The sequence below is a fragment of the Fukomys damarensis genome, unplaced genomic scaffold (genome assembly GCF_012274545.1).
Source record: "Fukomys damarensis isolate Sample0158 unplaced genomic scaffold, DMR_v1.0_HiC HiC_scaffold_23, whole genome shotgun sequence".
Classification (NCBI taxonomy): Eukaryota; Metazoa; Chordata; class Mammalia; order Rodentia; family Bathyergidae; genus Fukomys; species Fukomys damarensis.
Window position 1 is genome coordinate 20,310,093 of NW_022900935.1, and position 24,236 is coordinate 20,334,328.

At 44.4% G+C, this 24,236-nt stretch overlaps 1 protein-coding gene across 4 annotated transcripts in view; it reads left to right on the plus strand.

The window, feature by feature from the left end:
• The window catches only part of Pafah2 (platelet activating factor acetylhydrolase 2), a 35,464-nt gene that overhangs the window by 3,263 nt on the left and 7,965 nt on the right, over positions 1-24,236 (plus strand). For 3 of the 4 annotated variants that reach the window (XM_010633441.3, XM_010633429.3, XM_010633437.1), the window contains exons 2-9: positions 6,439-6,576; positions 7,472-7,625; positions 8,539-8,635; positions 13,434-13,502; positions 13,978-14,119; positions 15,397-15,510; positions 20,710-20,801; positions 22,352-22,522. In XM_010633441.3, coding sequence (XP_010631743.1) covers positions 6,439-6,576; positions 7,472-7,625; positions 8,539-8,635; positions 13,434-13,502; positions 13,978-14,119; positions 15,397-15,510; positions 20,710-20,801; positions 22,352-22,522 — 977 coding nt within the window. Of the gene's footprint in view, positions 1-4,615; positions 4,636-6,438; positions 6,577-7,471; positions 7,626-8,538; positions 8,636-13,433; positions 13,503-13,977; positions 14,120-15,396; positions 15,511-20,709; positions 20,802-22,351; positions 22,523-24,236 lie in introns of those variants that run through there. The other variant, XM_019208922.1, reaches the window with a different exon arrangement.

Here is a 24,236-nt window from a genome sequence, read left to right on the forward strand (position 1 = left end):
TTTTTTTTCAGTACCAGGATTAAACTCAGGACCTTACACTTTTGAGGCAGGGGGCAGAACCACTGAGCTAAATCCCTGGCCCTGGACCAGAGGTTTTCAAACCTTCCTCAGCAGAAACAATTAGGAAACTTTTAAAAAACTATTTGGAGGCCAGGAATTTCACTCAGTGGTGCTGCCACCTTCCTCAAAAGCCCAAGGCCCTGAGTTCCAACTCTGGTACCAAACCAAACCAAACCAAACAAAAAAACTAATTGGAGGCTGGGGATATAGTTCAGTGGTAGAGTGCTTGGCTATCCTGTGCAAGGTTGTGGGTTCCATCTCAAAAAAATCATTAATGTCTGGAAATAGAGCTCTAGAACACACATTTTTAAAAAAGTTCCCCAGGAGAAACCAGGTGTGGTAGTACACAGCTATAATCCCAGCACTAAAGGTGGCTGAAGCAGGAGAATCACAAGTTTGAGTCCTGTTTAGGCATTTTAGTGAGCCTGTCTCAAAATAAGAGGGGCTGGGGTAAAGTTTCTCTGGGTTCAGTCCCCAGTGCTGAGGGGAAAATAAAAAGTTTCCCAGGGGGTTAGACTATCAGTAAGATCTGATCTAGGTTTCATGTGAGTCACTGTTGCAAGCAAATCACTGACTGAAAACTGCTAGACTAGTTACTCATCCAAGAACAGCCATAAGGCAGCCTGTGATTGATTTCCAGGTAATGGAGCCCATGCTTAGAGTTGAGAGGAGGAATAGTTGGAAAGACTTAGGAAAGCTCCTCCAAGAGAACTTAGACATCTCACAGGGGTCTTGTTAAATGGAAAGGCTCTAACTATGAATTTTTGCGACGTCTGGATAGACTTTATTGGAAAATTCCATGACATTTATTTATTAGAAGTATCTGTTCTGTGTGGATGTCACTTTGGCAAAATTTTAAATCAGATTGGGGTTTTCCATCTTATCATATTTGGGCATTAATCTGTGAGCCTAAGGAACACATTCATTTTAATGTTAGCCTCACTCTGGCCAATTATTATTTCCAAGCAGAATTTAATTGATGACACTCTCAGAAATGATCTCCCCCCATCCTGTGTGTGTGTGTGTGTGTGTGTGTGTGTGTGTATCTAAGTCCACTTATTCTGATTCCTATTCTAAACACTGTTCTCAGTGCTGGATGAGACAAGTTTCTTCCTATAAGAAGCTACTGTCTTCCCCTGGTCACCAAGCCCTGAAGCCATATTTGGCTCTCCTCTCTCCACTGACTTTTCAAATCCACTTGGTTGCCAAATCCTATTGCTTCTGCTTTTCACTCACACAACAAATGTTTACTGGGTACTTGCTAAGAGCCTATGCAAGGTACTTTAAATGTTTTATTTTACTTTATTTCCATAGCAACCTCATGACAATGGAGAGGATTCTCACAGCGCAAAAAAAATCAGTCTTGGAGAGGTCAGACAACTTGCCCAAGGAAGCAAACTAGGCAGCAGAGGAGCTGTGAAAGGGGTCTCGCGTGTCCCCTTAGGGTGTCCCCTTCCCAATCAGGTCACTCACGCACCGAGAGGTCCGAGAGGTCCGACAGGAGGTCTTTATTGTAGAGAGTCAGGCGGAGCACAAAGGCCGGGAGGCGGAGAGGAGAGAGAGAGAGAGGAGGAAGAAGCAGCAGAAGGAGAGAACAAAGAAAGGAAGGTCCTTTTATCAGTTTGGGGTGGGCTATTGCTTATTTATGAGGAGTGAGTTACTTTTAACCTATCACAGGCCAGATTGCTTTTATGGGCCCAGTCCTGCAGACACAGGTTTCAACTTTCCTGGACCACTGTGGCCTTGGGGGGGAGGGAAACCAGAGATAAGGGCATGAGGTCATTTTAGGAGCCAAGATGTACCAGGAGAATGCAGCCTGTGAGGCGGTGTCACAGCATACTTTAACATGATCAATTCCCTAACGAGCTGGGCTTCAAGTGTGGTCTTTCAGGTGTAATTTATCTCCCACCAACCACTTCATTCCCAGAGCAGATTCCAACTCCTTAGCCTAGCACTTGAGGCTCTGCTACCTTCTAGGTCTTGTCACAACTTTCCTTTCTTCCCTTGAGCCCATCACTCACGACTCTGTTTCTTGAGTGCCTTCTCAACACTCTGCCGTTGCCCACTCTTTCTTGCACTTGAAAGTTAGCCCTCCCCATCTTCCTCTGCCCTCTGCTCCCAAGCTTAGGGAGCCCTCTCTCCTCAGCACTTTTCCACTGTTTTATCTGACTCTCTGTTATGACAGTTGGAATTTGCCCCTGCTTCAGTGTCATGTGGGTGACATGTGTCCTGTGGCCCTGCTGTAGGTCATGTGTGTGTGCATCCTAGCGACAAGAGAGGAAGAGGGTCGGGTGCTGTGACTAAGGAGCTCCCATCCTCCTTTGCTTTGGCTGTATCAGGAGTTTAGCTGCTGCTGCTGCTGCTGCTTCTTTTTTTTTTTTCTTTATTCATTAAGTGTATTGGTACATTTTAGGTATACATTATGATCACATTCATTATTGGGAATTAGTACCTGTACATGAGATGTCTTGGTTCTCATTTTTTTCCCTTTCCCTTCCTTCAGTCCCTCCACCTCTCCCTATTTACATAAGCTTTATTTCAGTTTTTTCCTTCTTTTTTCATTTTTTTCTTTCCCTTTTTTCTCCCTCCACCTTCCCCTTCCCCTTTCCCTTTGAACATTTTCTCCCTATTTCACAATATCTGTTATACATTTTGGTTCTCATTACACGCAGAGAAACAATTCAGTATTTTCATGTGTGTCGTTTATTTCACTTAAAGAGTTTGGCCTCAAGGTGCATCCATTTTTAGCTATAAATGTCTCTAGTTTATCTTTATGGCTGAGTAGTACTCCGTTTTATTTTTAAAACTCCACATTTTTTGGTACCAGGAATCGAACTCTGGTCCTTGCGCTTGCCAGGCAGGCAGCAGAACACTGAGTTAAATCCCCAGCCCCACATCTTTATCCAATCACCAGTTGATGGGCATTTGGGCTGTTTCCAAGATTTAGCTATTATAAATTCTGCCGCTATAAACATGGATGCACATATATCAATGTGGTAGGATGCTTTTAATTCTTTCAAGAAGATACCCAGAAGGGGAACAGCTGGGTCAAATGGGACCCACCTCCTAGATTTTTGAGGAATCTCCACACCTGTTTACACAGTGGTTGTACCAGGCTGCACTCCCACCAACAGTGGAGAAGTGTTCCTTTTTCCCCACATCCCTGCTAGCATTTGTGTGGCCCTGTTATTGGTTAATTTCTTGATAGCAGCCATTCTTGGTGGAGTGAGGTGAAATCTCAGCATTATTTTCATTTGCATCTCTTGAATGGCCAGTGATATTGAACATTTTTTCACATGTTTATTTGCTGTTTCTACTTCTTTATCTGAGAAGTGTCTATTCATTTCAGATGCCCATTTTTGGGTTGGGTCTTTAAATTTGGGGGTCTGATTTTTTTGAGTTCTTTATATATTCTAGATGTTAGTCCTTTGTCTGAGGAGCAGCTGGTAAAAATTTTTTCCCACATTGTGGGTTTCTTCACTCTGTTAGTGGTTTCTTGCTGTGCAAAGCTTTTTAATAAGATGAGATCACAGTTGTTGATTCTTTGTGCTGGTTCCCATGGAACTGAAGTTTTGTTCATAAAGTCTTTTTCTATGCCAGTGTCTTCAAGAGTTCCATCTATCTTATCTTCCAGCAAGTTTAGTGTTTCTGTTTTAATATTTAGATCTTCGATCCATTTCAATTTTAGTTTGGGGCATGGTGAAAGATCTGGATCTAATTAATCTTTGGCAAGTTGAAATCCAGTTTTTCCAGCACCATTAGCTTCTTTTTTTTTTTTTTTTTTTTTTTTGGTACTGGGGGTTGAACTCGGGTCCTTGCGCTTGCAAGGCAGGTCATTGAACCGCTGAGCTAAATCCTTGGCTATTACCTTCTTTTTTTAAGACAACTGAGTTTCTTTTTTATTTTTCGAAACAAGGTCTTGCTGTGTTGCCCACACTTTAGTCTTGAACTCCTGGGCTCATAAAATCATTTATTGTCTTCTAAAGTTCAATAGAATGAAGTTAGGATTATATGGGGCTTTCCATTTGGGGGAGTGATTTCCAGTGAACAGGACAATTGGGAGTTCACAGTGAGAAGATCTGTGTGTAACAGTGATTCTGCCTGAAGGCTGGGGCTTTAGCTCTGTGGCCCTGTGCCTGCCTCACAAGCTCAAGGTCCTGAGTTTAATCCCCAGTAGGGATGAAAAAAAAAAGTAAACTAGTGGTTCTGCCTGTGACTTTAAACAGCTTACATACTCTGCTAGGACCTTGGTTTCTTCATCAGTAAAGTGTATACAGGTACTGGGCAGGGAGGGTGAGACGACTGTGAGGAGAATTAACAGAAATAATCTCTGGGGTCTCTTCTTGCCCTGGCATGTTTTGACTTGAACTCTCTATACCCTCCCAGAGCATGTTAAAGGAAGCAGAACAATGTGAGGATTAATAATGTGAGATGCTTTTATTGGATGTAAACCACAGAAATCTAAATTCTGAGCCGGACATGGTGGCGCACGCCTGTAATCCCAGCACTCGGGAGGCTGAGGCAGGAGAATCTCTATGAGTTCGAGACCAGCCTGGGCTACACAGTGAGTTCCAGGTCAGTCTCAATGACATAGTGAGACCCTGTCTCAAAAAAAACAAAAACAAAAACAAAACAAAGAAATCTAAATTCTGTTGGTTTATGTTTTAGTTGTTCTGGGGTGCTGTGTATGGAACCCAGGGCCTTGTTCATGCTAGGCAAGCACTCTGTGCCCCTAGCCCCTGTTAGTTCTGTTGGCTTAAACATGCAAGAGAATTTATAGATTCAGGTAACTAGAAAGTTTAGGAGTTGGTCAAGCATCAGATATGGTTCAGCCTGGGGATTCTTATGTTTTCATGAATGCAGCTTATTTCTCTGAGATTCTCCCAGCTCTGCCATCCACTGTGATAGCCTCATCCTCAAAGGTGGCAAAATGAGTGCAATAGTTCAAAGCCACTTGACAAGGAACATCTGTACATCATGCTGATTCAAAACAGCAAAGAATATTTTTCACCTCAACCATCAAACCAAAGTCTTGCTTGGGCTTTATTCTGATTGGACCAACTTAATGTTACGTTTCCACTCTTTGTCCAAACACCTCCCAGGGCCTAAAAAAGACTGAAAGGCTCTGGTCATATTGGGCTTGGCTCTTGAGGTTAGGGAGGGGTCGGCTCCACCAGAGTCACAGGCCATGGGGCCTGGGAAGTTTGCGCACATCACCATGTTGTAGCCACCCTGCCTCGTGACCTGATTCTGGTTCTGCTAGCTGTGTGTTCTTGGGCAAATTACCTAAATTAGTAAGCATCAGTTTCCTCGTCTGTAAAATGAGTTCATAATACATATATCAGAGGACTGTTTTGAGGATTAAATTAAATAATAGATGTAAAGCACTTGGCAGAGTTCCTGACAGAGTGTGACGATGATGCTGGTGTTGAGAAATTGAAGGATCGGGAACAATGGTATCAGTTGCAGTCTAGGAAGCAGCGAAGTCCAGGAATGGGGCCTAGACGGAAGCCGGCATATCTGTCGCAGGAAGCCCTCATTTGGTCTGCCCGTGTCATGCTCCTGACCTATGCCTTTCTGTGCTCGTCCATTATGTCTTGTCTAGAAATGTTTTCCTCCTGTGGTCTGCCTCACCAAACCTCCTCATCTTCCAAAGCCCTACACAAGTGCCGCCTTAGAGTCAGTAATTTAAGTCAGACATTGAGTCACCCTGTCCCAGTTATATTTAAGAGCTGATTGTCTAGATTTGCCTGGCCGGGGTTTGTCACCTCGTGCAGGGCAACTTGGGGAATTATTCAACTTCCCTGTGGTTCCCCTCTTCTATAAAACAGGTTTTAACACTACCTGCTTCAGAGAGTTGTTGAGAGAACAAAGTGACATAATGTACACAGGGTTTAGCATGGTGCTGAAAAGTCAATACTAGAACTTAGTAGCTTGATGAGGGCAAGGTCCCTGCTGTCTCTGCAGCAGTTACTGCTATGCTAGGCACATAATAGACGCTGAGTAAATACTTGGAAGATTTTTTTTTTTTTTTTTTTTTTTTGGTACCGGTGATCAAACTCAAAGACCTTGGGCTTGAGAGGCAGGTGCAGTGCCATTGTACTAAATCCCTGGCCTTGGAGGATTTTGAAGAGGATGGAAGTTTTTTTTCCTCTTCACCATTTCCTTACCCCACCAGAAAAAAAAAAAAAAAAGTCTTCCCCTAAACTATGGAAAAGTCATTGTAGCAAAATAGATGATCTGGTTGATATCATGGGTGACTGGCAGGGAGGATGGAGTGATAAGTGCAGGAAGTAGATAAGGGGTGGCATGTGACTTGTAAGGAACAAGAAGCTAAGAAGAGACCAGCAAGAGGCTGTTCTGTGTTTCACCCTCCAGCCATCAAGTGTAGCATCGCTGCAGTCATTTGGGCCACCTGGTGATGAGATGGGGACCAGCCAGTCCATGTGCTTTCCGCCTGTCTCCGGACCCCACCTTGTAGGCTGTGGGGATGTGATGGAGGGCCAGGGTCTCCAGGTAGGTGTCTCCAGCTCCGCCCCTGCACACCTCCACGGCCTGCCTGCACTGACTTCATGAGCACGGCTCTGGGTATGCAGTTCCAGGTCGGGAAGGCCGAGCTCCAGCTGGTCTGGATTTGGTTTTAACCCTGGGTCTGTCTTTCCTGGCCATTTTTCTTCTTCCTTCCAAGCACCATATTAGAAAACTTCCCAGTTGACAGAGACAATGAGGTCTTTCTTCAGCTAGGAGGAAAGGGGCCCTAGCTTCAGAGACAGCTCACAGATCCTCTCCCCTATCTTGAGAGCAGATGCCTAACTGGAAAGGTTGTTTTATTTTATCCTAATGCAAATGGATAAGAAGAGCAGGGCCATGTGCCTTTGCCCTTGACTCCTCTCATCTCCTTTCTGCCATCATGTTTCCCTCCTGCTGCTTCTGGACTTTGCTTCTACCCGATTTTTCTCTGCTGGCCCCTGGACTCGCCTCTCCCTTGTGAGAGGTGCACACTCGCTGGTAACCCTTCAGCTACTCCCATATAAAATGAGTGTCTGCTGTACCCTAGGAGCCGGCCTGGAGCAGCACAGGGACAAATCTCTAGCTCCAAGAGGTGGGCTCAGGGCCAGATTTAAATCTTTCAGTGTCCCAAGAGCTCCAATATTTAGTACCCCCTCCCACACACAAGATGTAACTCAAAATCATTGGCTATTTGAAATAGCACAAGGCTTTCATGTATGCTGAAAATAAAATTGCTTCTTTCTGGATTTCCTGAAAGTGAAAGGCCAGGTATGGCAACCTCTCTCCCTGTGTTGGTGCCCTTCCTGGCTAGAGCCACAGACACCCGCAGGGTGTGTCTGCTAAGAAATCTCACGGCGCATGGACTTCTTGCTCTGAGCTGCTGTTCTCTTCTTTCTTACAGGGGAGCTTCTTTCGACTCTTCTACCCCTGCCAAGAGGCAGGGGAGACCACGGAGCAACCCCTGTGGATTCCTCGCTATGAGTACTGCATGGGCCTGGCTGATTACCTGCAGTTTAATAAGCGCTGGGTGGGGTTGCTGCTCAGCGTGGCTGTGGGTAAGGCTGGCCCGGCCCTAGGTGTTTCCTCTGTTGCCTGGTTCTGTCCTTAGGTGATCTCCAGGCAGACACAGTACCTTTAAGCTTGTAGAGCCTGTCCTTTTGTAGTGGGTGGGGTTGGACAAGTTACCCTGATTGAACTCCTGCCTTTGCAGGGTTGTAGTAGGGATGTATGTCAAGCCTCTAGTGCAGTGCTTAGGACATTGAATGGGTCTCGTAAGTGGCAGCTATGAGTCCTTTATGCAGTGGCTGTTGATTCCCACTCTGCCAGCTGTCCTGCAGATTGCCCATTCTTCACTCTCAGGGAGCAGACAGCCTCCTGCAGTGCTCCCTCCAGCCCTCCCCTCTTCTGGGCAGGGTCTCATTGAATCATCTACTTCCTGCAAAGGGTCCCAAGCCCCGGAACTCTACTGCCTTGGTGTCCCAAGGATTCGCCCCAGAATATTCAGTATTGCCTTTTTTGTTTGCTTGGTTTGTTTGTTTGTAGTGGAACCCAGGGCCTTGTGCACCGAGCATCTGATCCACCACTGAGCTTGACGCACCCCTTTAAATGTATCTTCCCATTTTTTATTTTGTTCACTCTCTCTAGAAAAGAAAAGAGGAGGGCCGGGTGTGATGGCGCACACCTGTAATCCCAGCACTCAGGAGGCTGAGGCAGGAGGATCGCTGTGAGTTTGAGACCAGCCTGGGCTACATAGTGAGTTCTAGGTCAGTCTCCACTACATAGTGAGACCCTGTCTCAAAAAAAAAAGGGGGGAAAGAGTAGATGATGATTGCCCTGGAGTGCTTAGGGAAAATTTGTGGATCTCCAGAATGGGGGCGGACACTGATGCCTGCCATGCCTGTGCTTGGTCTGCCCTTGGGATTACAACTTCTGGGCAGCCAGGAATTCTATAGCCCATGTCTCTGCCAGGATCTTGTTGCCTGCCTGTCAGCTGGAATGGCCCCTTTAAGACAAAGGACTCTGGGTACCCCTTGATCATCTTCTCCCATGGCCTAGGAGCTTTCAGGTAAGAATTTCTGAAACCCAGAGCATGATGTATTCTTAGTTACAACTGATGAGTCTTAAGTTATCCTTACAGGGTGGAGTCACAGACATTTCCACGTGCCAGATGGTCCTATTTCTGTCTGCCTCCTACCAAGCATTGTGTCCAGCTTCTCTCAAAGGTCTCTCGCAAACCCTGTTACCGGATGGAGCCTCAGACCCCTCACTTTTCATTGCTAGCATTTATGTAAATGGACACTTTCCTGTCCTCCTGTGCTATAGCCCAAAGTTCTAGGACAGCTTGACCTTTATAAAGGACCTTACAGTCGTTTATTCACCCTGTGTCGAGGGCCTGTTCTGTACGTGGCATCGGCATGATGGGGAATAAGAGAGACTTGGCTCCCTGCACTCACAGAGCCAGCACCCTCACTTCCAACCCTCAGCCGGTTGCTGGGCACTCTGAGCTTGGGGCCCAGGTTTCGGCATCTGCCACCTGGGCGTGCCACTCCCACACCGAGGTCTGTGAGGAGCAGCCATGCAGGAGGGCTCACGCTGAGAGGTGAACATTCCTGTCTTCTCTCCCTTCCTCCACGGGGAGGGACAGAGTGATCGTTTCCACTAGACTTTGGGGGAACTTTGGCTTACATTTCAGGAATCTCCCCATGAATTCTGATTTCCACACCATGATGATACTGTAGCTTAATAATTGTAGCCCAGGGCCAGGGATTTACCTCAGTGGTCCCAGCGCATGCCTCGCAAGCACAAGGACCCGTGTTCTATTGCTGGTACCAAAATAAAATAAAATAAATAATAATAATAATTGTAGCCCAGGTGTTCCTGATCAAGCTTGTGAATGTTTTCTCTGTTCATCAACATATATGTTGATTTCTAGCATGGCAGCATTTCAAAGGCCTTTCTATCCCCAATTTCTACTCCCATTGTCCACACTATAGCCAGGGAGATCTGTTTTAAAACCAAATATGATCTTGTCAATTCAGCACCTTGAACAGTGCCTGGCATATAGTAGGTGCTCGATAAATGTTTGTTGAGTGACTGAATGACTGTCCTTAATGAAAAATTTTAATAGCACCTTGAACTTCATTCCCTTCCTTTCATGGTCTTACCTAGATGCCGGCCCAAGATAAAGTTTCATTTCTTGCTACTTCCCCGCTTCAGCTCTCTGGACGAGCTGACCTTCTTTTACTTAATTTAGAGGAATTGTGTTATTTCTTGTCTTGGGGTCTTTATCTCTACTGTACTTTATGGCTTTTTCCTTTGAAATATTTGCTTTTCTTCTCATCTCTTCCTTTACTCCCTTTCATCTCTTCCCTGAATTCCAAGTTACATTTAAAGGCTTAGTTAGGGACACTCATTCTGACCCCTTTATTATACTAAGTTAAGTTTTCCAGTACAATTTGTACTTTTCAGTGCTTAACAAGATTGTAATGAATTTATTATTATGTAATTATTCTTTTTTGAGGGATCTGGGGATTGAACCTAGTCTTTGCAATGAGCTACATCCCCACCCCTTTTTTAATACTTACCAACCCTTGTGTACCTCTAGCTTTTACCTGAGAGAGAAACTTTATTATGTTTAATCACTCTTGTTGGGTAATTTTCTGTTAAATACAACTTGCCCAAATCCTAACTGATACAAGAAGATTGGGTTCTTAAGTTTCCTTTCAGCTTTTCCCACTTTTCTGGAGAAGACAGTGAACTGGACTTCAAAATCAAAGAAACCTAGCACTGTGGCTGGCACACACCTGCTGTCCCAGCTACTCAGGAGGCTGAGATGGAAGGATTTTGAGTCTAAGACCAGTCTGGGCAACATGGTGAGACCCTGGTTTAAAAAAAAAAAAGGCTGAGGATTTAACTTAGTGGCACGGTGCCTGCCTTGCAAGCACATAGTCCTGAGTTTGATCCTCTGTACAAAAAAAAGAGACAGAAGACAAGTTGACCTTCTTTTTTGGTTTTTTTTGTTTTGCGATGGGTCTCACTATGTAGTTCAGACTGCTCTGGAACTCACTGGGTAGCCCAAGCTGGTCTCGAATTTACAGAGATCCTCCTGCCTCAATCTCCTGAGTTCTCGGATTATAGGCATGTGCCACCATGCCCAGCTGACCGTTTTTGCATGTGTGTGTGTGTGTGTGTGTGTGTGTGTGTGTGTGTTTTACTTTAAAGAACTGTGTTATTTCCTGCCTTGAGGTCTTTATCTGTGTTGCTCATCTCTTCTGTTCTCCCTTTCATCTGTTGTCTGAATTCCAAATTACATTTAAGGTCTAATTTGAATTTTATTTTCTTAGAAGATGAGGTCTCACTAAATCACTAAGTTGCCCAGACTAGGCTTCAATTTGTGATCCTCCTGCCTCAGCCCCACAAGGTGTTAGGATTACAAGTGTGTGCCACCATATCTAGCTCTAATTATTTTTTAATGTCTAAAATCTGTGAAAGCAGAAGTTGTGTCTGTCTTTTGTCACTTCCACTGCCTAGGATGGTGCCTGAAAAGTAATTTCAAAAAAATGAATCACATGAATGTAAGTGCTATGTTTTGCTGTGTTTTTATTCATTCAGTAGACATCTGTTGAGTTTTGGGCATGAGAGGAAGGTGGGACATGTGGAGACAGTCCTTTCCTTTCCTTTTCTCTTTCTTCCTCCCCCACCCCTTTCTTTCTTCTTTTCTTTTCTTTCTTTATTTGTAATGGGAATTGAACCCAGGGCTTTCATAGTGAGTTGTAGTCAGTACACCCTCCCCTTTTTCTGAGGCAGGTTGTGAGTAAGTTTCCTGACTTGGGTTTGAATTTGCAGTCCTGCCTTAGCCTCCCAGAGTTCTGGGATTATAGGTGTGCACTAAGTTCTGTGTGACTGTGAACCCTTGAAAATGCATGGTCCAAACTGAGATGTGATGCAAGTGTAAAACATTCACTAGATTTCAAAGATTTCATATGAAGTTTAAAAATACAGTGAAATATTTCATTAATTAAAAATGTTTGATTATGTGTTAAAATTATAAATAGGCTATAATAGGTTAAATAAAATATAATAAATATAGTAGGCTGTTATAGGTTAAATAAACATTATTAAGGTAGGTTTTTTTTGTTTTGTTTTGTTTTTACTTTTTAAAATATAGCTGTTATGGGCTGTGGATTTAGCTCAGTGGTGCCGCCACCTGCCTTGCAAGTGCAAGGTCCCAAATTCCATCCCTGATACCAATAAATAAATAAATAAATACGCATAACTGCTAAGCTGGGCATGGTGGTGCACGCCTATAATCACAGTACTCAGGAGGCTGAGGCAGGAGGATCATCACAAGTTCAAGGTCACCTTGGGCTACATGGTGAGTTTAAGGCCAGCCTGGACTACGTAATGACACCCCGTTTCAAAAAACAATGGGCCAGCAGGGCTGGGGATTTAACTCAGTGGTGCTGCCACCTGCCTCTCAAGTGCAAGGACCAGAGTTCAATCCCTGGTCAAAAAACCAAAAAAAAACAACAGCAACAAAAATACATTAAATACACACACACACACACACACACACACACACACACACATGTTTATCTGCTAGAAAAATTTAAATTACTTTTAAATTTAGTACTATATTTCTGTTGTACCATACTAAGCTACAATTTAACCACACAGACTAACCTGGCTTACAAGGGAAGTTTTAAAATATAATATTTTGACAGTGTTCTCAAAAATCAGATTCTACTGATCTTAAAAATGTGAATTTTTTTAGTTGCTTTTGGATTTCAAATATAAGTATATTTTTTTCTGTGGGAAGTTTTGTTAGAAAATGTAAGTGGTACAATCAACAAGTATATGATATTTATCAATTAAACCAAGGAGTTTATAAATCATAAAATTTTGTGGACAGTTTCTCAACTATAATATGTAACTTTATTTTATTTATAATTACATTATTTCAAAAATATTATAAAATGAGAAAGAACATAATGTTTGAAGATCATACCAAATGAATGTATTTCGATTAGTCTGTGTTACATAAATTCTTGTTTATTTCATGTCCTTTTTTTGCTGTCACATATATGTATATTTGAAATTTTTATTTAGTATCTTCATTTCTTGTTATCATGTATCTTTGCAATCTTTAATTAAAAAAAAAATCAGATTCTAGGGCTGGGGATTTAGCTCAGTGGTTTTGCCGCCTGCCTTGCGAGTGCATGGGCCTGAGTTCAATTCCTGGTTCCAAAAAAATTAGATTCTATTTAATACCCCGTACCAAAAAAAAAAAAAAAAAAATTAGATTCTAAAAAACAAGAACCAAGACATATCATGTAAAGGTACAAGATCCCAATGATAAATGTAACTATATTATTTGCTTTATATGTATCAATAAACTTAATGGGGAAAAATCAGATTCTAATTCTACTATTGAGGAAGAAGGGAAAAACAGGCATTTGTAGTAGGCACCCAGTGGTATCTGCCATATTCCTTTTTTTCCCATGGAAAGTTTGAAGATAGGCAAAGAATCTGCATTCTAAGCTGTAAGTAATCTGCATAGTTGTTACGTTCTCAAGGAATGTAGCAACTGGTTTGGAAGACATATCATTTATAGATAATAAAAATGCAATTGAAGTAGCCAAAATACATTTAGGGGCTGGGGCCGGGCTGACTTAGTGGGGTTGGGTGGGTTGACCTGCAGGCACTTCCTGGAGAACACGGGCATGTGGGAAATGAGGCTCTGCCCCAAACTGGACTCTTCTGCTCAGTCCTTTGAGATGGCCACTAGCAGAGGCGGTTGGAATGGGAGTGAAAGCAGGGCCATTCTTTTGATCCCTTTTCTCTGTTCTTTTCCGAATCACTAGGACCCTGTATTCAGCCTTCTGCATGGAGCTGGCCTCCCGTGGCTTTGTGGTGGCTGTACCAGAGCACAGGTGAGAGATGACGGTTACGGTGACCTGTTGCGCAGCAGGTGCCTGCACTGGGCTAGTTCCCTATCAGTGTACCAATTTCTTTTTCTTTCCTTTTCTTTTTAAAAAAGATTTTGTTTTGCTTTACAGTGCTGGGGATGAAGTCTAGGGCCTTGAGCATGCTACGCAAGTGCTCTGCCACTGAGTACACCCCCATCCCCGGTGTATCATTTTTAATCCTCCCAACAAGACCAGGTGCCATAGTCATTTTTTAAAAAGGAGAAAATTAGAATTCAGAAAAACTTGCAGAAAGCGACATGGCTGAGTCAGGGTTCAAGTCCAAGTCTTCAGAATTCATGTTTTTTTTTAAACTCTCCTTTGCCTGTCCCCAGATTTCCTTCAGCCAGCCAAAGGGGAGCCTGACAGTCTTGGCTGGAAGGGAGAATCTGGTACAGGGAAGAAGTAACCTGCTTTCTCTCTGACGGCGTGTGTATGACAGGGACCAGTCTGCTGCCGCTACCTACTTCTGCAAGCAGGCCCCAGGGGAGTACCAGCCCTCCGGTGAGTCACTGGAGGAGGAATGGATCCCTCATCGTCGCATTGAAGAAGGGGAGGAGGAATTTCATGTTCGGAATCCCCAGGTAGGCTTATGCCATTTGGGGAGGGAGAGTTCATAACCCTCTTTTCTTTGTACTATACCCGCTGTATTTATCAGCTTTCCATCGCTATAATGAAATACCTGAGCTAATTACAAGAGCAAAAGTTTATTTAGCTCACAGTTCTGAAGATTCCAGCCCAAGGTCAGGTGAACCCATTGCTTTGCGCCTCTGGGGATGCCAGATAGCAGTGTGTGCGCGCGTGTCTGTGTGTGTGTCTGTGTGTGTGTGTGTGTCTGTGTGGTGTGTGTGGTGTAGCCTTCATCTCATGAACCTAAAGCAGAAGAGACTGGGATCCCCTAATTGCTTTAAGGGCAGGTCCCACCCCTAAAGAGGTTATCACTTCCCTTAGCACCACCTAAGGACCAAGGTTTTAATACATGGACCTTTGGGCATGCTTATCCAAACCGTGCCATTCAATAAGCAAGAGTTTTAACTGCCCTCTCTCGAAATCTTTATCATGATGGTTATAAACTTGCCACATCAGTGGGAAAAAATGGGATATTAGTCAGGTCTTTTTATAATTGCCAGGGTCAGAAACCCACCTTAAGCTTGTTGAGAAAGAGAACTGGTTGGCTCATATAAGTAGACTATAGAAAGAGCAAGGCCGCTGGAACCAGCTTCAAATGCCATCAGGACTTGCCCTCAGAGAGAACTGGCTAGCTCTGTCTCTCTGCCACTGGGCGCATCTGTAAACTGGCTTGCTTTCCAAGGTTTGAATCACAGCTCTTAGCAGGTCTGAGCATGCATGTGTTCAGCCTCATCATCAGAGGATAGGGCTTTTCAGGGATTGTCCCTGGTCTCCCACACCTGCACCAAGCCAGACTTTTAGAAAATCTGGAGAGAAATTCCTAGCTGGGGGCAAAGTGCCCAAATGAAAGTTCCTACCAGAAATACCTTCTTAGATTTGGAGCAGGGGTGATCCTCAGAAGGTGGGCTAACAGAAGGGAATTGGCTGGTAAGTGCTAGGCAGATAAAAGCAACAGATATGTGCTATACATGGGCACTGGATTGCTAGTAAGAGCATTCTTGATTCCTTTTGTTTTAAAAATGATTTTGCGTACATCATCTCACTGATCCTCCTGACAGAGCCTGAATAACAGAGCTGACACCATTATGCCATAGGTGGTGTTATCATGAGCTGCAGGGGCTGGTGTACTTTCTGAGCTGTGTGTGGGCAGCTACCCTGCCCTTAGGGGAGTAAGGTTCTTGCTAGGTGATTTTGGGGTGTTCCAGCTCCCATTGCCCTGTCTCTGTTCCAGGTACACCAGCGGGTAAAGGAGTGCATGCACGTGCTGAAGATCCTTCAGGAAGTCACTGCAGGGAGAACTGTCCTCAACATCTTGCCTGGTGGGTTGGATCTGATGACCTTGAAGGTATGGCAGCCACTGGTATGACTCAGAGCTGAACTTTCTTGGTTATAAGTAACAAACCCACCTCACTAGCTTAACCCAAAAGAATTTACTGGTGCACACAACTAGCAAGACCACAGGAGACTTCAGGCCAGTGTCAGAAGATCCAGGGTTGCAGACATTATGTGAAAGCTCTGGCATCCTTCCTTCCCTTGTGGCTGAGTTACTGTCTGTGTATGTGGGCTTCATTCTTATTAAACTCTCCTTTAGGTAAGAAAAATAGTTTCCAGGAACCCCAGCTTGTGTCTCAACTCATAGCTCCAGAATTAGAAAGAAAATAGCGGGGTATGATGATGCATGCCTGTAATTCCAGCACTCTGGGAGACTGAGGTAGGAGGATCAAGTGAGTCCAGCCTGAGCAACCTGGTGACTTACTAAGACCTTGTCTTAAAATTAAAAATTAAGGGCCGGGGATTTAGCTCAGTAGTTCCGCTGCCTGCCTTGTAAGTGCAATGACCTGAGTTCAATCTCCGGTACCAAAAAATAAATAAATAAAAATTAAAAAGGGGCTGGAGGCCCTGGGAGATAGATAGATAGATAGATAGATAGATAGATAGATAGACAGACAGACCGACCGACAGACAGACAGACAGACAGCCAAATAAGAAAAGAGACTCTTAGGTTCTAGGCTGTGGGCCAGTGTGAATCACATCCTGTCCACCATCCCCAGGTCGCTGTGCTAGAGGGAGAGAGTATCGTGATTGAGCTACCTGGGCTACATCCACTTAGGGTCATGGGCGTCTGAGCCCAGGGATGGAGGTCCTCACCAGGGCCACGTGGATAGAAGAAGGATGGTTCATTCTCCCCAGAAGAGCTGTGGGGCTGCAAACTGCCTACTGCAGGCTAATTCTTTCCCTTGAGGAAATACTGGCACTGTCCCAGGAGAGTAAGAAGTCACCTGGCTGTGGGATTGGCTGCCTGTGAAGGTACAGTCTCCACCCACCCCCACCCAATCTTTTCCCAACTTCAAAGGTGGTTCAGGTTCTGTTCAGGGAACCAAAAAAACACATAAAAGGACAAAGAAAAAAAAAACGTTTAAAAAATATTTTGATGTTTCTCTTTCTAGTTTTTTTAAGATTCATTAACACCTGTATCTATCCATCTCTAGCTCTATCTAACTCTATTTCTGCCTGCATGTGTGTATGCCCATGCATAGTACTGGGGATTGAACCCAGGTTTCCTTGCTGAGTTACATCCCCTGCCCAGCGCCCTAGTTGCCCATGTTGGGATGGAACTTGGTAATTGTCTTACCTACTTTTCCTACTGCTGAGACAAAATACTTGACACCCAAAGTTAAAGAAGGAAAGGTTTATTTTTGTTTTTGTTTGTTTGGTTCCGGGGATTGAACTCAGGACCTTGTGTTTGAGAGGCAGGCGGCAGAACCACTGAGCTAAATCCCCGGCCTGGAAAGGTTTATTTTGGCTTACAGTTTGTAGAGGTTTCAGTCCATAGCTGGCTGTCTCCAAGGGAGGGTGGCATGGCAGGGGGCGTCACAGAGAAGAAACAGTTCATGGTGGGCAGGGTAGGGAGAAGGCTGCACAACAGCAAGTAGTAAGCAAAGAGCAGCAGCGGAAACAACAGGGAGCCTGCCTTTATATTTCTTCCAGGCTACCTGTCCCTTGGGCAGTGCCACCCACACCTAGGGTGGGACATCCTTAATTCCAGTATCACACAGTTAATCCTAGAATCACACACTCTAGATCCAGTCACCTCCAAAAAGCCCCACCTATGACTGTGAGGCTTTGGGGGATATCTAGTAACAGTGATCCTCTAGCCTCAGCCTCCCAAGTAGCTGGGATTATGGGTGTACACCGCAGTACCCAGTTTTGTGTGTGTGTGTGTGTGTGTGTGTGTGTGTATGATTTAAAACAATAATGTTATTTTTTTCAAGCTGCTTTAAAAAAGCTGGCCTCTTCTTTCCCACTTAGCAAAATAGTATGAGATTTTCCTCACACTAATGTTTTTCTATGGCGTGATTTTTAATAGCCGTGTAATATTCCACTGCCTGCATAAGAATGTACTGCATTTTGAGTGTTCACTGTCATCAGACTTCCTCACACAAATTTATAAAGTCAACATTATTACCTCTATACATTGAAAGAAACCAAAAAGGCTAAGAACCAACCCAAAATTACTCAGCCAAGTATGTGGTTGAGTCAAACCTTAAACAGGTTTTTTTATATCAAAACCTGTGCTCTGTGCCCCCAAAGGCTCTTAGAAAATCTCTTTTAAAGGGTCTGTTGATGACCTCCAGGGAGAAATCTCTGCCTGGTGGAAGGAATCTAGAGTGCTTTCCTAACCATTTAGTGTCATCAGCCCCTTGTAGAGAAGCAGGTTTCGTGAGCACTGAAGTGTGGGTTCACATGCTGGGGAGCCTGAGACAGGTCAGGTAATAGCAAGGCTATACAGTCCATGTGGGTTATTTAAGCCTTTTGGAGGAAAAACAGAATTAAAAAGCTAAGTAAGCCAGGTGTGGTAGCACACGCCTGTAATCCCAGCACTCGGGAGGCTGAGACAGGAGGCTCACTGTGAATTCAAGACCAGCCTGGGCTACATAGTGAGCTCCAAGTCAGTCCCAACTACATAGTGAGACCCTGTCTCAAAAAACCAAAAAAATTTTAAAAATTAAAAAAAAAAAAGAAAAAAAAAAGCTAAGTAAATTTTTACCTATCGGATTGAATAAAATCCAAAAATTGATTATTCTCTCTGTTGACAAATTGTAGGAAAATAAACATTCCCTACATTGCCAGTGAAAGAACAAATTGCCCCATGGAGGGCAGTTTGGCAAAAGAGTGTCAGTGTTACAAAAGCACATATTCTTTGATCCAGCAGTTTCCAGCTCTGGGAACTTATAATACCTACACACATGCAATGTGATGTGTGTCTAAGGTTATTCATTGCAGTGTTCGTCATAGAGATTGATAATAGCCCAGATATTCACCAGTCAGGAGACTGGCTAATAGATTATGAAGCAGTGTATGTATTATTTGAGCAATATACATTGGTATTGTGCATAAACTTCATCTTTCAGTAGTTTAATGACAATAGAAATTTTTCTCTGCATAATGTTGACAAGGTATTCCTGTATGAGAGGCAATATAAGGATCCAGGCTCCTTTTATCTTAGGGTTCTACCCTCTTTGGGCAATTTAGTGAGACCCTGTCTCAAAATAAAATTTAAAAAGGTTGAAGCCGGGCATGGTGGCGCACGCCTGTAATCCCAGCACTCGGGAGGCTGAGGCAGGAAGATTGCTATGAGTTTAAGACCAGCCTGGGCTACATAGTGAGTACCAGGTCAGTCTCAACTACATAGTGAGACCCTGTCTCAAAATAAATAAATAAATCTATCTATCTATCTATCTATCTTAGGGTTCTACCCTCTTTGACTCACAAATCCGCATTTGCTGTGTGTTAAGCCAAAACAAAAAACAAAACAAAACAAAAAAATGGAAACAGCACAGAACAGTTTTTATGGACCAGATTTGGGACTAGATATATTCTCTTTGCTCACGTTCTCTTGGGTAGTACTCCATCACAGGGCCACATCTAACTGCTGGGAAACAGTCTATCTGTGGTGATCAGCTAGCTCTTCACCCAAGGTGAAGTTAAATGGAGCTATAAGAAAGGATAAGGAGGGAGCCGGGCATGGTGGCGCACACCTGTAATCCCAGCACTTGGGAGGCTGAGGCAGGAGGATCGCTGGGAGTTGGAGACCAGCCTGGGCTACATAGTGAGTTCCAGGTCAGTCTCAACTACATAGTGAGACCCTGTCTCAAAAAAACAAACAAACAAACAAACAAACAAAAAAAAAACAAAGAAAGGATAAGGAGGGCCAGGGATTTAGCTCAGTGGTTCAGCTGCCTGCCTCATGAGTGCAAGGACCTGAGTTCAATTCCCAGTACTGAAAAGAAAGGATAAGGAGGACGGAGGATGTAGCTCAGTGGCACTGCACCTACCTGGCAAGTGTAAGGCCCTGAATTTAATTCCCGGTACTAGGGGGAAACAAAAGGATACAGAAGTTCTATCTATGCTAATATTGTTATACAAAAATGTTAGTCAACCAGTTGCAAAGAGGGGAGAGAGTGCTCGCTTCAGCAGCACATATACTAAAAAGAGGGGAGAGAGTATATACTGGTGTTTACTTGTGTGCATAAGCAGTCTCTGCTAGAATGCATAAGAAACAGTTACCTGTTTTGGGGGGAGGAAGTGGCTACTATGAGTAGGCAGCAGAGTTTTCCATAGACTTCTGATTTTGGAAGTATATGAATATTTTCATTAATTAAGAAAAAAGAAAGAAAAAACTAAAGGGGCCATCTACCCAAGATCCTGAAGGGGAGGATTTAAGTAGAAAGTCTTGGGATAGGAATTAGGGACAGCAGAGGAGAGCAAGGCTTCCGAGTAGTCTGAGCCACAGAGCCTGGAGGGATTTCCAAGCCCCTTAGCAGGTGGCTGCAGTGGCTTTTTATCCCCCCCCATGGCTTTTTATATAACCATGCCCTGAAGGCTCCTGAAGATAACCAGAAATAGGTACTTGCAGAGCAGTTAGAGCGAATAGACTCTTTCCCTGGGCTTTGGATAAAATCAGGACAGATATCCAAAAAAGGAGGTAGAACTTGAGCTGGTTTCTGCACAAGCATTCCTTGCTCCAGAGCAAAGCAAAGCAGAAGGGTGGCAAGGACCTCAGCATGGCGCTTGTCACATCCCCCAGGACCAGTGCGTGAGGCGAGGAATCTAGAGTGTGGAGGTCATCTCTCATCTCAGCACACTCCTGCACTGATGCGCCAGTGTGGAACCTGACAGCTTTATTCATAGATATCTGAATGTCTGCCTTAGGCCAGATACTGGTAAGTGGTGAGATTACCGAGGAAAGCTGGGAAATGTAGTTCTCAGAATTCCTGCCTACTGAAGACCATTTATATTAAGGATTGTCTTGTCTGTTTTCTACTAAGCAGGAGGTTCATTTCTTTTCCTCTTGTGCTGTGGATCAAAGCTAGCGCCATGCGCCTGATGGCCATGCACTCTGCGTCTGAGCAACAGCCTAGGGGTCTAAAGAATGTGGTTATCGCTGACGCTCCCACTAATGCTTTTGCCCCATTTCCTTCCTTAACGCTGAGGGGTCCCCTAAAACACATTCCTGGCGTGGCTAACTCTCTGCTTTCCTCAGGGCAGCATTGACATGAGCCGCGTGGCTGTGATGGGACATTCATTCGGAGGGGCCACTGCTATTCTGGCTTTGGCAAAGGAGGCCCAGTTTCGGTGAGTTTCATGGTGAGGGTGTTGCTCTTAGCTCTGCATGCCATTCACTCCCCCAGCAAGGATTTATTACACAACTGTTATGTCTGAGGCACTCTTTAAGGGCTGGGAAGTCAATGGTGAAGTTAGAAAAAAAGATCTAGCTAGGCATGGTGGCACACATCTGTAATCCTAGCTACTCAAGAGATTGAGGCAGGAGGATTGTAAGGTCAAGGCCAGCACGGGCAACTTAGTGAGACCCTGTCTCAAAATAAAATTTAAAAGGGTTGAGGCTGTAGCTCAATACTCCTTGGGTAAAATTCCCCTTTACCAGGAAGAGAAAGAAAGGGAGAGAGGGAGGAAAGGAGGAAGGAAAGGAATAAAGGAGGGAGGAGGAAAGAAGGAAAGAAAGATCTGATATAAATCATGGAATTATGTTATTATGGGAGGAGATAGACTAGTACAGAAGGTAGCACATAGTAAAATATCTAAGTGCAGTGAGGAAAATAAAACAGGCTGATACATCAGAAGGTCTGGAAAGGGACACAGACAAGACTTGAAAAGCAAAGAAACCAGCCACGCAAGACTTAGGAGAAGTTCATTCCAGCCAGCATGAACAGCCAGTGCAAAGGCCCTGAGGAGAAAAGATGCTGGCTGGGTCAGTGTGGGGGGAGTCTAGAGAGAGACAGTGATTTGAGAGACAGTGATTTAAGACACAGTCGGAGATTAGCAGGGGCCAGATCATGGGACTATTTGTCCAGGATAAGGAAATTTAGATTTTATTCTTACTACAATGGAGCATACGTGGATTTTAAGCAGAGAAAAATCAATCCTTTTTACATTTACAAAGAGTTTTCTGTCTACTCTGAGGACTAGCTTGTAGCCGGACCAGCCAGAAGACCAGTTGGAGGCAGGCTGAATCAGCGTGAAGCGGAGGTGGATTTGCATTAGGATAGGTAGAGAGAAGGAATGAGTCAAGATGTGGTTTAGAGTTTTCAGGACTTAGTGATGCATGAGGCAAAGAAAAGGGCAAGTCAAGGTTTTTCATTTGTATGTCTGTCACTTGAGTGGAATATGAAGAGTTCTTATTGAGACAGAGGAGATGGGGGGTGCCAAATCTTAGGGCCACCGGTGTCATAGTTGTGCCTTCGGCACCAAGGCGGCCTTTCCTGACCCCCACCCCGGCTGCCCCTTGTGCAGTTAGGGTGGTAAGCTGCACCGTTTCGCTGCCTTGTCGCTGTGCCTCCCCTGCCAGCGTGGGAGCTCCTTGAGAGCAGGCATCTGTCATCCAGCTGTGTGTCAGAAGCACAGGTTAAGTCGTAGGATCTGAATTGTTAAGTGAATGAAGCGCCGTCCTGAGTCACCTGAGGGAGCCATCTGAGATTAGGTCCAGGGAAAGCTCTGGTTCTTGTTCTCAGGGAGTGTGAACTCCAGAAGGATCTGTGGCAACAGTGATCTCTAGCCCTATGGGCCCTGGTGCCCCCTTCCTGGCTCTCAGAGACTTTAAACCCCCCACCCTAACTATTCTCGCCTGGGTTTTGTGTGGTGACTCCAAACATCTGGTCCTGTTCCAGGTGTGCTGTGGGCCTGGATGCCTGGATGTTTCCTCTGGAACAAGACTTTTACCCCAAGGCCCAGGGCCCCGTGTTCTTCATCAATGCTGAGAAATTCCAGACAGCGGAGAGTGTCAACTTGATGAAGAAGATATGTGCCCAGCACGAACAGTCCAGGATCGTAACTGTCCTGTGAGTGAGCCCCAAAGTCACGATCCCAGTGTCTCCATTTCCCACTCAACTGTGGCTCCATTGATTTTTCTGGATCACCCAGAACTTTCTTCCCATTAATTGACCCTATGAGTACTTCGTGAATTGCCATTTTAAGTTCTTCAGAGCTTCATATTTCCCTTCTTTTCCACTTAACTCCACCTACAGTGGTTTTTCTTCAACAGTTTTATGGCTTTATGACAGGACTTCCCTGGTACTTTCTGGGATTGTGAGTTGGCAAGGAAGGGATGTGGGTATGGATGGTTCCGGAGATATCCAGCCTCTGGGAATCTAATTGGGTCTTTTGATGAGTGTGGATTCACCAGAAGGTTTTTAGAACTTTCACGAATACCTGAAATCCACACATATTACTCCAGTGTATATTTTCTCCCATAAACCGTCTATATTTTGGCCAAGAGAAACTACATTTTCATCACCAGCACTATTGGTTGATTTTCTTTTAGAGCCATTTTTCACAGAGCAAAACAAATTTTTAGTGACTTTGGGATCCTGACTCTACAGGAGGAAGTGGTGTGGAGCTAGAGGCAGAGCTGCAGTCTCCCTGATCGGCTGCTGCCCTGTACTTGAGCCTCACGGCACATGTGCCTCAGGGACTCCAGGTCACATTTCAGGAGCCTGTGGACTTCTGAAGTCACTCAGGTGGTTGAAAGGGGAAGCCAAACCCCTGACTGAACACAAGTCGCTGATCGTCAGTGTCTTCTTGCTTGGCTCAGCCTCTCCCACCAGGGCCAGCCCCTCCCCTTTCCTTTTGATTTCATGGCAGTGGAGAGTACAAGCCTGCTGAAACATTGCCCAGCCTGTCAGACTTGGATAGTAGTGAGCAGCAGGGAAGAGAGAAAACTGTTGGAATGGGGTTCACAACCAGGGCTTAGCTACAGGCAGTGTACATTTCTTTTTCTTTTTCTTTTCAGTGCTTTAGGTTGAACCCAGGGCCTCATACATATTAGGCAAGGGCTCTACCACTAAGCTACACCCCCAGCCTGGCGATCAATCATTTCTTAAACGGAGTGTTGAATACCCAAGTATTCACTGTTTTCTATACATTGTGTTCCTTAAAGAATGCATTCTTGGGGGGAGTACCAGGGATCGAACACAGGACCTTGCAAAGAATGCATTTTTAAAACTTAGTTTTTCTGCATGGTATCAAATAGTTTGTTGTTGTTTTGGGTTTTTTTTATTGTTGTTGTTTTTGTTTTTGAGTCGGTCTTGCTATGTAGTTCAGGTTGACCTTGAACTCACTGTGTTGCCCAGGCTGGCCTGGAACTCAGTGATCCTCCTGCCTCATCCTCCAAGTGCTGGAATTTCTACATGTGGCAACATGGCATCAGATAGAATAGCATTTAAATTTTCCATCCTCATTGAATTGTGTAGTAAATTTATTTGTTTTTTGGGTTTATTTTTTTTGTTACCAGAAATCGAATTTGGCACCTTGCTCTTGTGAGGCAGGTGGCAGAACCACTGAGCTAAATCCCCAGCCTTTGTGTAGTAAATTTTTGGTTTCGGTTTTTTTGAGACAGGGTTTCACTATGTAGTTGAGACTGCCCTGGAACTCACTGTGTAGCCCAGGCTGATCTCAAACTTACAGTGATCCTCCTGCCTCATCCTCCTGAATGCTGCAATTACAGGCGTACACCAACACGCCCGGCTGAGATATCCTTTTTTTTTTTTTTTTTTT